The 12,477-nt window shown below is 56.2% G+C and overlaps 1 protein-coding gene across 2 annotated transcripts in view; it reads left to right on the forward strand.

Moving 5' to 3' along the window:
• ERGIC1 (endoplasmic reticulum-golgi intermediate compartment 1) overlaps positions 1-12,477 on the forward strand; it is a 115,554-nt gene that overhangs the window by 57,193 nt on the left and 45,884 nt on the right. For both annotated transcript variants that reach the window (XM_015101240.3, XM_042233677.2), the window contains exon 3: positions 3,647-3,719. In XM_015101240.3, the coding sequence (XP_014956726.2) occupies positions 3,647-3,719 (73 nt within the window). The remainder of the gene's footprint in view (positions 1-3,646; positions 3,720-12,477) is intronic.

The following is a 12,477-nucleotide window of genomic DNA, read 5'->3' on the forward strand; positions in this document are numbered from 1 at the left end:
GTCGAGGTTTGAATTTTGCTTCCCCCACTGAGGCGGCCGTGTGGCCTTGGACAAACCCCTTGACTTGCCAGCATCTGGGGTCTTGGGTCCAGCGCCTCCTTTGCTGGTTCCACCAGGCCTCTCAGGAGCGAGCGTCCTCCTGGGGTCACATTCCTACCGTCCCGTGCCCAAGTCAGTTTCAGAAGTCTGGAGTCAGAGAGCCTGAGCATCTTGCCCAAACATGGATTGAAAAACCCTTCAGGATCGGAAGGCTTTTTTGGTGGAAATGCTTGCTACCTGTCTTCACGTTTTTCACTCATTCCCTCACTGACTCAGATACTTACTTCCGGCCTTCTCTGAGCCAGGCGCTGTGCCGGGCCCTGGGGTCCCAACGGTGCTGAGCTGTTGTCTGGCCCCCAGTCTGGAAACAGGGCAGGAACAGTGGACCCGCCCCCGGGACTGCTGGGCGCTGCGACTCCACCGCTCAAATGCTGCACTCACCCCTTGCTGGGCCCACGCCTGGGCCATCTGCAGGCTCGGGGCAAGGAAGGCAGCTAGAAAATTTGGATTCGTTTCAGTTGGCGTTGACCTTCAAAATCACCTCCTAAGCCTGTGCCTGTTCATCCTTATAGCAACCAATTGTCTTCTGGGGCTTGAAGGTGGGATGGGAGGGGTGAAAGTGACTGAAATGTGAGTCAGAAAAGGTACGAGATTGCAGGTAAAGGGTGGTTTGCCCAGCTGGCTGTTTTTGTTTTTTTAAATCAGGAGGCATCATAGCTGCAGTGACTTGTTTGCAGGTGAGAAGGGGAAGGCTGTGAGTCTGGGAAATTTGGATTGCCAGCCAGTCTTCTGCAGTGGATTTGTTCAGCAGCTGGAGAAGACATTTGGCGTTAATTTCTGTGCCGTGAAAACAAACCACATGGCCACTCTGATAAACTGATGTGACTCCTGCCTGGACGTAGGTTGCTGCATGAGCAAGGCCTGTGGATATCGGGCTCTTTGCTTAGAGGAAAAAACTCGTAAGCTCATGGCAGGACACAGGACGGTAAGGGCATTGCCTCTGGACGTGGGGCTCTGGGTCGGGAGTGAGAAGGAGACTGGTATGGTATGCCTTTTTATGCAGATTGATGATTTTTCTTATCATTTACAGTAAAACCCTTAAACTCTGCTCATACAGCTTTTCTCACAGTTGGGAAGAACGGGGAGTCCCTCTAGCGTGCCCCCTGTCTGGGGGTGGGTTTGGAGGCTTGGTGGGGACTCTGGGGTGTCCCTATGCCATCCTTCTCTTCGGCTCTGAGACCTCAGGGTCCTTTTCTCAGGGCGTTGGCTCCAGAACGGTCAGGTTTCAGCCTCCCCCTGCCTGCCACCCAGTGTGTTCCGGGGTCGGACCCTTCCCCTCTCTGAGTTTTCATGTCTACACCCTCCACGAGGGCTTGTGCCCTCTGCCACATGGCCGTGTGACATGACCTGTACCTGTGAACGTTCCCACAACAGGGCGTGGTTAGGTGCCCCTCAGACGCTTGTTCCCCGCCTTCTTCCCTCCGAACACATCTTCGCCCGTTCGTGTTACCGTGGACAGGTGGTGCAGTAATGCTGCAGCTGCTGCTGACGAACACCTGGCTCCAGCAGCTGTCAGGATGGCCTGGTCCACCCGGGGCTGGCTGTCGAGAATGCAGCTGCGTCAGTCGGTGGGACTGACTGAGAACGTTTTTCTTCGTGGGAGACTGAGGGTCGACCCATTTGCCAAGTCACCTTCCTGGAAGCAGCAAACCCCCCGGGGTCTCCCTGATGACGATCCTAAAAGGAGCTAATGCTTGCACCATTATTACCTGTCAGGCACCGTTTCAAGCCCAGTGTCTGTGTTGTGGAAACCCTCGAGCAGTCCCGTAAGGCAGGTGTTACTACAGTGCCGTTTTGCAGATGAAGAAACAAGCAGAGAGAGGTTGATTAGCTTACCCGGAGACACACAGCATGTCAGTAGCAGGGCGCACTGTGGGAGCCCTTGCTCACGCCTCTGTGATATGCCCGGATGAGGCGCGCTGAGCCCATGTTCTGTATTTTGGGGGCTGGCTTCCTGCCTTCCACAAAGCCTGTTGTATCACCTTCTATGTACCCAGTCCCAGCCCAGACACTGGGGTTGTGGAGTTTTTGCCTTCCGGGTTATCAAACTAGTGAAAGGCAGGGCTGCAGATAGTCAATAACATTTAGGAGGTGTTCAGATGGAGGCTGGCAGCACAGAGGAAAGGGGGACCAGTTCCACCTCTAAGGCCTGGAGGAGCTTCCCATAAGAAGGGACGTTTGAGTTGGGCCTCAGCCTGGGAGGATGAACAGGAGATCACCAGGCAGAGCTGGTAACCAAGGAGGAGGAGTGAAGATGGGGAGGTGCCTTCCAGACAGAGGATCCTCACATTTAGGGGCCAGCACATGGCCCGGGGTGGCTGGGTAGTTAGATGTTAGGGGCACTGTCGGGAGATGGGGCTGGAGAAGAGTTGAGGGCCAGCCCCAGGGGTGCTTGTTATGTCCTGCCCCAGTGAACGACTCCAGGGTCACAAATCCCAGCCTCGCCAGGGGCCAGGCAGGCCAGACAAATATGAGTGACCTGGGACGACCTTGGAGCTCCATTGCACTCTCTGCGTTTCAGACTTGTAGGACCTCCCATGGAGAGCCTTCTCTGGAAGCACGGCTCTGGGTGTCCTCAGTTCTCACCTCTGATGGGGACTCGGGCGCGTTGACGAGTCCATAGCAGGCAGGGAGAGATGGCAGGGGATGCCCTGCCTCAGCCTTGGAATCTGGGTGGCAGGAGGGAACGCTGAGGCCTGAGGCAAACTGGTGAGCCCAGGCCACCCCCTCGTGGAAGCAGGGCTCAGTTGTCCTGGAACAGCCAGAAATCTGGCCTCAGTGTGACGTCTGCACATTGTTCGATGTCGAGTCCAAGGTCTTCTCTTGTTTTGTGTTTATTTTGGCTGCCCTGGGTCTTCATTGGGGCGCACAGGCTTTCTCCCGTTATAGTGTCTGGGCTTAGTTTCGCCACATCATGTGGGGTCTTAGATCCTGGACCAGTGATCGAACCTGCGCCCCTGCATTGGAGGGTGGATTCTTCACCACTGAACCACCAGGGAAGTACCTCCAAGTGTTAACGTGTATATCCATTGAGCCAAACAGAACACATCTGTGGGCCATTGACCTGCAGCTGCCGTTTTGTGACTGACGTCTGTGTTAAAATGTTCTTGTGGGGAGAAGCTGGGCTGGCCCCTCCGAGGACTGGCACTGGTCCTTGGCCCGTAGGAAACCAGGCTGCACGGCAGGAAGGAAGCGGCGGGTGAGGAAGGAGGCGTCATCTGCCGCTCCCCATCTCTCGCATGACTGCCTGGCCCACCTCTCCACTCCCACCCATCCCCCTCCATGGAAAAACTGTCTTTGTGAAATCGGTCACTGGTGCCAGAAGGGTTGGGGGCCTCTGCCTTGGAGGATCTGCCCAAACCGGGGGCTCTGTCCACACGGGCGGGTCAGATCAGCCGGAGGTGGTCTCCCTCTGTGGAGTGGGGCTGCTTCACGCGCAGGCCGAGAGGTGGAAGGGGCTTTGGCCGGGGTCTGTCTGAGGGCAGGGGGCCGGCCTCCTGCCAGTGCCCACCACCCCTTAACTGGGCGTCTGTGTCGTTTCTTTCAGTCTCCGTCTGCTGCTGCCTCTTCATCCTCTTCCTCTTCCTCTCGGAGCTCACCGGATTCATAACGACAGAAATGTAAGTTGTATCCCCCCTGGGCTGGGCCATTCTAGAGGTTCCAGGGGCCCCAGACAAGAAGAGGGTGGGGCTTGACAAAGGACAGAAGCCTCCGAACCTTCCCCCTCCCAGTTTCAAAGCCTGTGGCATCAGTTCCTCCTCTGTGTCCTAAAGGGTTTTAAAGCTAGAGTGAAAACTAACGTCACTTTTTTGAAGCCAAAGAGAAAACTTTGGTTCCCTTCTGGGGTCCGGACGGCGCCTCCTGGGTCCGCAGAGGAGCAGAAATCATTTCCTCCTGTTTGCAGTCTCTGTGTTTGGCCAGTGGGCCTTTTTCCCCTCTGAGTCATCGCAGGGTCATTTGATGTTAGAGCTGGAAGAATTCAGAGGAAAAAAGGAGGGCAGCTTTCTCCCCAAGTGGAGGCGAGGTTCTGACATCAGAGGGCAGCCCCTCCACCACGTCCCCTCCCCTGTCCTGAGCCCACACTGGGTGAGGAGTCCGCGTGGGCTTCCTGGCAGTGATTGATGCATTGTGAATGCATCCCGGATTCCTAGAATCCTCTGTTGTCTAGATAACCCAGTAAATCCTCTGGGGCCTGTGTAACATTGAATGCCACTGGAATTATTCAGTCACGGCCTCATCAGATGCCCCTCCAAGATGAATTAGACCCAGAAGCTTCCTGCCTTCACCTCTGGCTTCCAGACCTCTTCATTTCCATGTTTACGACCCTGAAAGTCATCACGGGGCTGGGCTGTGGCCACCCACTCCCCTGTCCAGCACTGGAATTCTCCTTTTCACTCATGGAATTTCTTGGTTTCCTGTGCCTCCCCGTCAGCCACAAGACAATAGGAAATGGGAAGCTTAGCTGTGCAGCCATCCCTGCCTTTCATCTTCAGACAGCCCTGGGACATAGTTGTCCCCTCTTGACAGATGAGGAAACTGAGGCTCAGAGAGGCGGGGGGACCTGCCCACGGTCCTTCCTCTCCCCCCACCCCACCGCCACAGCTCGCTTCTGAAAATAGCTTTCTGTCCTCCTCTGATGTGGGAGACTTTGTCTCCTTGTTCCTCTGATCCTGTTTGTAGCCCTGATGGCACCAAAGCCCCAGGGGCCACATGGAGCAGTAGAAAGAACACTGGACAAGGCCTTGGCAGGTCCAGGATCAGACGGCCTCTGCTCAGTTACTACCTGCTCTGTGACCTTGGACAAGGTGCCACCCCTCGCTGGGTCCCGGTGCTGCCGGCCAAACAGGGTAGGGTATGCCAGAATCAAGGCACCCTTCCAGGTCTGAGGAGGCTTGTCTGCTTCCTAAGACACAACCCCTTGACCAGGCAAGGGTCAGACAGAGGACTTTGTTCCCCCCAGAATGGACTCTCTCCTAGTCAAGTATGCACATTTGGGCCACTGGATATTTCACGGGTCACCCCATCATGATTTGGAGGTAGAAGCAGGGAGAACAGCCAGAAATTGAGACCTGCTGGTGTTACTAAGGACCTACTGTGTGCCAGGCACCTGGTGGTCTCTCCCAGGCACACCCCACTCCCTGGGAGGGGGGCTGCTGTGCAGACTACTCATGTTCGAGACGAGGTGAGAAGGGGTCCCCATGTGGCAGCTACGAGGAGGGAGCCCTGATCCTGTCCCAGGTGCCAGGCGCAAGGGTGTACGTATTCCAGGCAGGGACGCTGGCAAGTGAAAAGCCCTGAGGCAGGAGTTACCCAATGTATGTATAGAGGGCCGGTGTGGATGGAGCAGAGTGAGCCAACAGGGAGAGTAGAATGTGGAGCGGTGGCCTCTGTGCACTGCCGTAGATCAGTGCGGATCACCCTTGGTCCTGACCCCGTCTGGGGTCAGGTCTGCCTGACTCACTCCTGTGTGGCTGCCTGCTCAAGAGGAGCCAAAGATGCAGGCAGTGACACAGACGGTCAACAGGCAAAAAAAATGGAAGGTGTCAGCCAGTGATAGGGCTCTGAAGAAAAAGCAGGATGGCAAATAAGGAAGGTATGTGGTGTTTTGTGAGATTTTAACAAGACTGTTTACCTACAAGGACCTTAATATAGTGCCTTATATACTTCAACATCAGTAGAGCCATATCCCTTCAGGCCTTCATTCATTTCATATTTCTTCTCTGTGTAACAGAAAACAGCAGTGTGTGTGACGAGTGCTCTTTGTCCTTTCCCTTGAGTTAAGAAGGGGCCTCCCTCACCTTCTGCCGAAGTCCTGAGGGGCTGTTCCTTCAGCTGATCGTCCGTGTCGCCCATGGTGAGGCAGGGCGCTGAGGGAGCACCCAGCAGGTGCGTTTGGATGTCAGAGCCGGTGTCTGCGGCAGGAGGAGCCTGCGGCCGTGTGCAAGCTGGCCAGCTCGCCCGGTTACCGGGGCGGGGCCCACACCTTCCCCAGGAGCACGGTGTGTCCCCGCCACTCTGGCCCGCTCCCCTTTCCAGGACATCCTCTTCTTGGCTCCTGGGGGCAGTCTGGACACTCTGGCCCCACCACATGCCTGGCGAGGAAGAAACATGAGGGGTGAGGGGCAGAATCCAAACATGAGGGGCTGTTCATTCGGTGCTTGCCTTGTGTCCGGCTCTGAGCTGGTGAGCTCCCCGCGGGGAGAGAGGGAGGGCAGGGGGGGTGAGAGAAGAGGCCTGTGGGGCCAGAGGCTCCGTCCACAATGACACGGTGACCCTGATGCCTCCGCTCTGCGGCCTTGTGACCAAGCTGCAGGAGCCGCCCAGAGGGGGTCCTCGGGGCGAGGACTCCAGAGAACATTCCAGACGAGTAAGAGTTGTGCCTCGGGGTCCTTCTTCTCTCAGAAGCTTCTCTGACCACCCCTGGCCCCCAGGAAGCCCTGCTGATCCAGGAGGGACTGTGGGTCAAGTTCTTTTCCTTTTTGGTATGGCTCGCCCTCCCGGGCAGCTTGGTGACCACAGTGGATCGGCCTCCCCACCCCCCACCGTGAAATTGCAACCCGAGGAGATGAGGTCACCGCTGGTGGATCAGCATCGCTCCAGCACTGGCCTGTGTTCTCAGTGACATAAGAGGCTATTCTGACCCAGCCCGGTGAGAGGGAGACCTGTTTGTCTGCGTGGTTGGACTTTGACCCGGCCATTAATTATCCATGGGAAAGTGACCCTGCAGGGTGCTCAGAGGCTCCGTGTTCGCAGGGGAATGGCACCCCATCCTCAGTGGGCATTGCCACAGTCCATTCCGGCCTCTGGCTGCCCAGGCTCTGGCTCTTCTCCACTATTAACTTGATGAGGATTTATAATTTAAAAAATGTGGTCACCGGATCTCTCCATTGATTGTTTACAGCTTAATACAACTCATTGTACTTTTCAGTTTTGATTTATAGCGGGTGACCGTGTGCTGGCCACCGACGCCAGCACTTTACAATGCTCTGCTCTTAATGGTCCCAGAACCCCTGGTGCCAAGTACTGCTGTTGCCATCAGCCTGACTTTATAGCTGGGGAAACTGAGGTACCAGGAGGCTAAAACCACAGCGAGGTTGGTCAGTGAGCTGTCTGAGTGAGAATCAGGCCCAGGCCTGTCTGAGGGCAAAGCCTAGACTTGGTACCAGGCCCCCGTATCCTGCCCTCTCCTGTTCAGAGCATTTTGGAGCCCCGGGGACATGGGAACTCCTGTTTTCTGGAAGGAATAGTTCCCTGAGAGACTTGGATGCACCATTCTAGAGGGGGCGGGGGGCTGCACAGGCAGCGGCCCCTTGCCCACCAAGTTGGAACTTGGGCATTCCCCTGAAAGAATTGGGCATTATCCTCACACGCAGGCCCAGAGTGGGGTGGCCAGTAGCGTAGCCAGGAGGAGGAGCTGGATGGCTCCCTAGGAGCCCAGGTTGCCCACTCTGAGGTCTGGATTGGGAGCCCAAGCTGGGTAGAGAGCATGGCCACCACGTGGAGGAGCAGCAGGAGGCCTGGAGGCTTCTGAGCAGTGATGGGATCAGGTTCGTGCCTAGGAAAGATCACCTCTTGCAAAGATGGGTGTGGGATGAGGTGACCCTGGAGCCCAAGGCCTGGTGGGGGGTGCTGGATGATGACCCAGGACAGAGGGGCTGAGGGTCCCAGGGCAGTGGCTGTGGGGAAAGGGGCGGGGGCAGGACTAGGTGGCTGGAAAAAGATGCTTTCTGGACATCTGCCTGGTAGGTCATAGATGGACTCACTTGCCCCTGGAACTGGAACTGTCAGGATTTCAAACTCAGGGTCCCAGAGAGCTTGCCTACATAACCTCATCCCTCTCCTTCCACTCCCACCCCAGGCCCTTACCACGAGCCTCCCTGCTGTGTAAGTTCCCGTTAAATCAAATGATTAAGCATGGAGGTCAGCAACTTTGGGCAGGAATCCGAAGTATTCAAGTACTCTTCTAAAAGCAAATAAAATTGCTTTCCATAGATGTCATCGGACTCACGCCTCAGCCTAGAATTTCAAGGCCCGCTGTTACATTCCACTTACCCTCCCCTGCCCATACCTCCCCAATCCCTCTCTTCCTCTCTCCCTACGTGGCTGCTGCTCACTGACCCCCATGCTGTCTGGCGTCCTCCACCTGGAATGTGCCTCACCCCAACAGAGGTCGTGAGCATGCGCTTTCTGCTACCGGTTCAGGGAGCCCTTGTCTGGGGTAGGGGCTGGGGGCGGGGAGCAGATGCTGTAGCCCACCAAGGGGTGAAGGGTAGAGATGACAGGGAGGGGCACAGAGGGAGTGGACCCCTTACACCTCCGTGCCCAGTGGTGCTTGGGCCAGGGGTGGAGTGAGGTGGGCTGGCGTCTGGAGTTCACCAGGAAGATGGTGGCGCCTGCGTCACAGGCCTCCTGGGAGCCACCTGCCTCTCAGTCTTTCGCTGATCCTGTCCCATCCAGTGGAATGCAGTGGAAAGAGCATGGCACTGGGCACCAGTGGTGCCAGCTTCAGATTCTGCCTCTCTAGTTTCCCAGCTGTGTGATCTTGGCCAGTCTTTTATCTACCTCCGAGCCCAGTTTCATCCTTGTGAAAACAGAACAGAAACCCTATTAAACAGTGGTGTGCTGTGAGTATTAAACGAGCTAATATGTGTGGAAGGCCCCAGTGTAGTGCCTGGCATCAGCTGGTTACCCAGAACTAGGACGTCTCCTTGGATTAGCAAGGCCAGCTTTTGTGCGGGCTTTAAAATATACCAGGGCTTCCCAGGTGTGTCAGTGGTAAAGAATCCACCTGCCAGTGTTGGAGGTGTGGGTTAGATCCCTGGGTTGGGAAGATCCCCTGGGGTAGGACATGGCAACCCACTCTAGTATTCTTGTCTGGAAAATTTCATGGAGAGAGGGGCCTGGCGGGTTACAGTCCATGGGGTCTCAGAGTCGGACCCGACTGAGCGACGGAGCTCCCAAGCGTCTTGCATACACCTGTTCATTCCTCACAACAGGCTGTGAAGTGGATCCTGTCACTGTCCCTGGACTTTGAACTCAGTAAACGTTATGGTAATAACAGTTAGCGTAGTGGACATTCACTGGGCATGTATGGTTTTCTAAGGTTGTGTCCCTGTTTTCCGTCTGGGAAAACAGTGGGTGGAGAAGGGAAAGCCCCGTGTAGGAGGTCAGCCAGCCCATGGGCGGCAGAGCTAGGAGCTGAACCCCGGGAGCCTGGATCCGTCGCGCAGTCTCGCTCCCTCTCCCCTGCAGGGCCCGTGCTCTGCACTAGCTGCTCAGACACAGAGGGGCGACGCACACCCCTGGCCCGGGGCAGCCCACAGCTTTGCACCGATCCTCACACACGCCTGTGAAGTCGCTGGAACCACCGGCCCCCTTTTTCTCCTTTTCGCCCTCCCCTTTCCTTTCCTCTTGCCTCCTTTTTCTTAAGGTACGTGTGTAACATACAGTGGGCCGATTTCTAGCCTCGGTTGGCCTGTCAGAGTCAGTCCAGCTGGTAGTGGTTAGCTCGGCTTGGCAGGCGCCCATGAGTGGTGCTGGGGGCACGTCTGCGGCACTGGCAGGCATGGCAGGAGCCCAGGGTCCCTGGAACGTTTTCGCGAGACATGGAAGGCGGCTGTGTTGACCTCATCCGGCAGGCGGACAGGTGATTGAACCGTGTTTATCCTGCAGCCCTGGGCCCTCCCGGAAGGCGCCTGGGAGGAGCCAGCCCCAGCCTTATGTAACCAGGCTGGCCCCCAGCTCTCAGGCCAGTGAGTTTCCCAGCCCCTCCCCAGTCCTTCAGCCGGTTTGTCCAGGGGTGGCACTTCAGCCCCCGGGAGAGGCCTCCCAGAGCCTCGGGGGTGAGCTCACCTTGGCGCCACACCTGGGCTGCACCTCGCTCTGCACTGAGGTCACCTCCAGAGAATTGCCAGGGGGTGACATCATCCCACAGGCCCTCAGCAACGTGCAGGGGCCCCGCCTCCCAGGTAGGAGCGGGGATTAGCTTCAAGGAAGTCTTACGCAGCTAGGAAGGGAAGCAGGAGGCTCTCCCTCAGTGACGTTCTCTTAATCACCTGGCGACCTTATTACTCAGCAACGCTGTGGGGCTGCGAATTATAGAAATGGGGCACTGAAGGCTTGAGAAGGAGCATTTGGCTGTGCACAAGTTAGCCTTCCTCCAGCGTAAGCTCGTGTGGTCCTGATCGCTCCCCTGCCACTGGCTCCCTTGTTCCTCCTGATGGCTTATGTGGGCCAAGCCCAGCCCCGTCCCCTCTCTCACACCCGGTGGCTTCAGAGGGCCAGGGCCCCCTTCTGTTTCTCCCTTGACCCTGGATGCTGAGGACGGGAGGGAGGGGAGGCAGTGTGAGCCTTGGAGAGCCTGGCAGAAGGCAGACCTGAGTTGGGGCTCCACCTTGATCGACTCTCTGGGGAAGGGGCTCACCTTCTCTGAGCCTCAGTTTCCTGGTTCTGAAATGGAGATCAAGGACCCCCTGTGGTCCAGTGGTTAGGACCCCACACTTCCACTTCAAGGGGCACGTGTCAGGGAACTAAGATCTCACTTGCTGCGTGACATGGCCAAAAAGAGAATGAAATGGAGATCAGGGTATTTCCCAGGAGCAGATGGGATAACGTGAACGTGTATAGACCTGTTTGGGTCTTTCCTGGCTTAATGGGATGCAGGCCCAGCCATCTGAAGGCTAAGCCAGGCCTGTTGCTCTCTCATCTCTGAGTGCATCCTTGTGACTCCCAAGAAATAGGCCCCAGGTATCTTTCCGAGCCTACCTTTTCTTGTTACTTGAACATCAGCGACATGCACCAGGAGCTAGGGACACAAAGACAGGGTCTTAGTAAAAGTGGAGTGCCTTTGCCCCAGCCTGACTCATTCTTTCCCAAAGAAGTGATCATTCACAAGGCTCTCTTTAGAGTCCAGTTGTTTGGAGCCAATAGTCCTTTATGTTACAGCCTGTGGACAGGACCCACAGGACCTGACTTTATGTTTAAAATAACCACAGCCTGGCTGCCTCACGCACTGTCCATTAGGCTGGTCTCTGGAGTTGGTGCTCTTTCCCTGTGGGGAGTGACCTGGGAATCAGAGGTGGGCTGCAGCCACAGCCGCCTGGTGTCCACTCAGCAGCTCCTCGAGGGTGTCTCCAAGTCACCTTGGGCTCGGCACAGCCGTATGGAGCTTGGTATTTTTCCTTCCCCGGTAGTCCTGGGCTCCCTCTTTCAGGGGCTCCCAGCCTAACACGTGGTTCCAGAAAGAAACACGGCCATCTGCTAACATGCCTCCTTCCACCCATCCCCACGCCCTGCCCGTCGGCGAGTTCTGGCTGCTCTGCACCCTGTACCCTGCATCTCCCCCTCCTCTCCATCTTCCTGGACACCGGGTCCAGGCTGCCACCTCTGACCACAACAGCAGCTTCTCCCTGGTGCACAGGGACCCCCTGGGCCATCCTGGAATCTGCCCGAGGGATCCCGTCAAAGTGCCAGCCAGACCACACTGCTGTGCTTGGGATCCAGTGTGAAGGCCTCATGTAGCCTCGTGCCTGCCTAACCTGGCGTCTGCCCCTTCTCCGACTGCATCACATTTCCCTTTGCTTTGCAGCCATGGCGACCTTCATGCATTTCCCCAAACGACCCCTGCCCTCCCTGCTTCCAGGTTTCTGCACAGGTTGTCCCAACGACTCTCCCTCCCTCTTTGCCAGGACAGCCTCCTCATCCTTCAGACCTCATCTCTCATCTCCTCAGACACCTTCCCAGCTCACTCTCCCCAGGGGTCCATCACCCTGTGAGTCCCTCCCGCAGCACCCTGAAGCTTTCCATCAAAGCAGTCATCATAGTTGGGGTGATGTGTTTATTTAGCAGGCAAACAGTGTCTCAGCTCAGTGAAGGCAGTTGTTGGTTATTCAGTTACTAAGTCGTGTCTGGCTCTTTGTGACCCTACAGACTGCAGCATACTAGTCTGTCCTTTACTGTCTCCCGGAATTTGCTCAAACTAATGCCCATTGAGTTGGTGATGCCATCCAACTGTACCACCTAAACATCTCATCCCCTGTCACCCTCTTCTCCTCCTGCCCTCGATCTTTCCCAACATCCAGGGTCCTTTGGATCAGGTGGCCAAAGTATTGGAGCTTCAGCATCAGTTCTTCCAATGAATATTCAGGGTTGATTTCCTTTAGGATTGACTGGTTTGATCTCCTTGCTGTCCAAGGGACTCCCAAAAGTCTTCTCCAGCACCACAGTTCAAGAGCATCAGTTCTTCGGCGCTCAGCCTTCTTTATGGTCCAACTCTCCCAACTGTACATGACTACTGGAAAAACCATTGCTTTGACTATGTGGGCTTTTGTTGGCAAATTGGCTTTTTAATACCCTGTCTAGGTTGTCATAGCTTTTCTT

Source organism: Ovis aries, chromosome 16 (genome assembly GCF_016772045.2).
Source record: "Ovis aries strain OAR_USU_Benz2616 breed Rambouillet chromosome 16, ARS-UI_Ramb_v3.0, whole genome shotgun sequence".
Classification (NCBI taxonomy): Eukaryota; Metazoa; Chordata; class Mammalia; order Artiodactyla; family Bovidae; genus Ovis; species Ovis aries.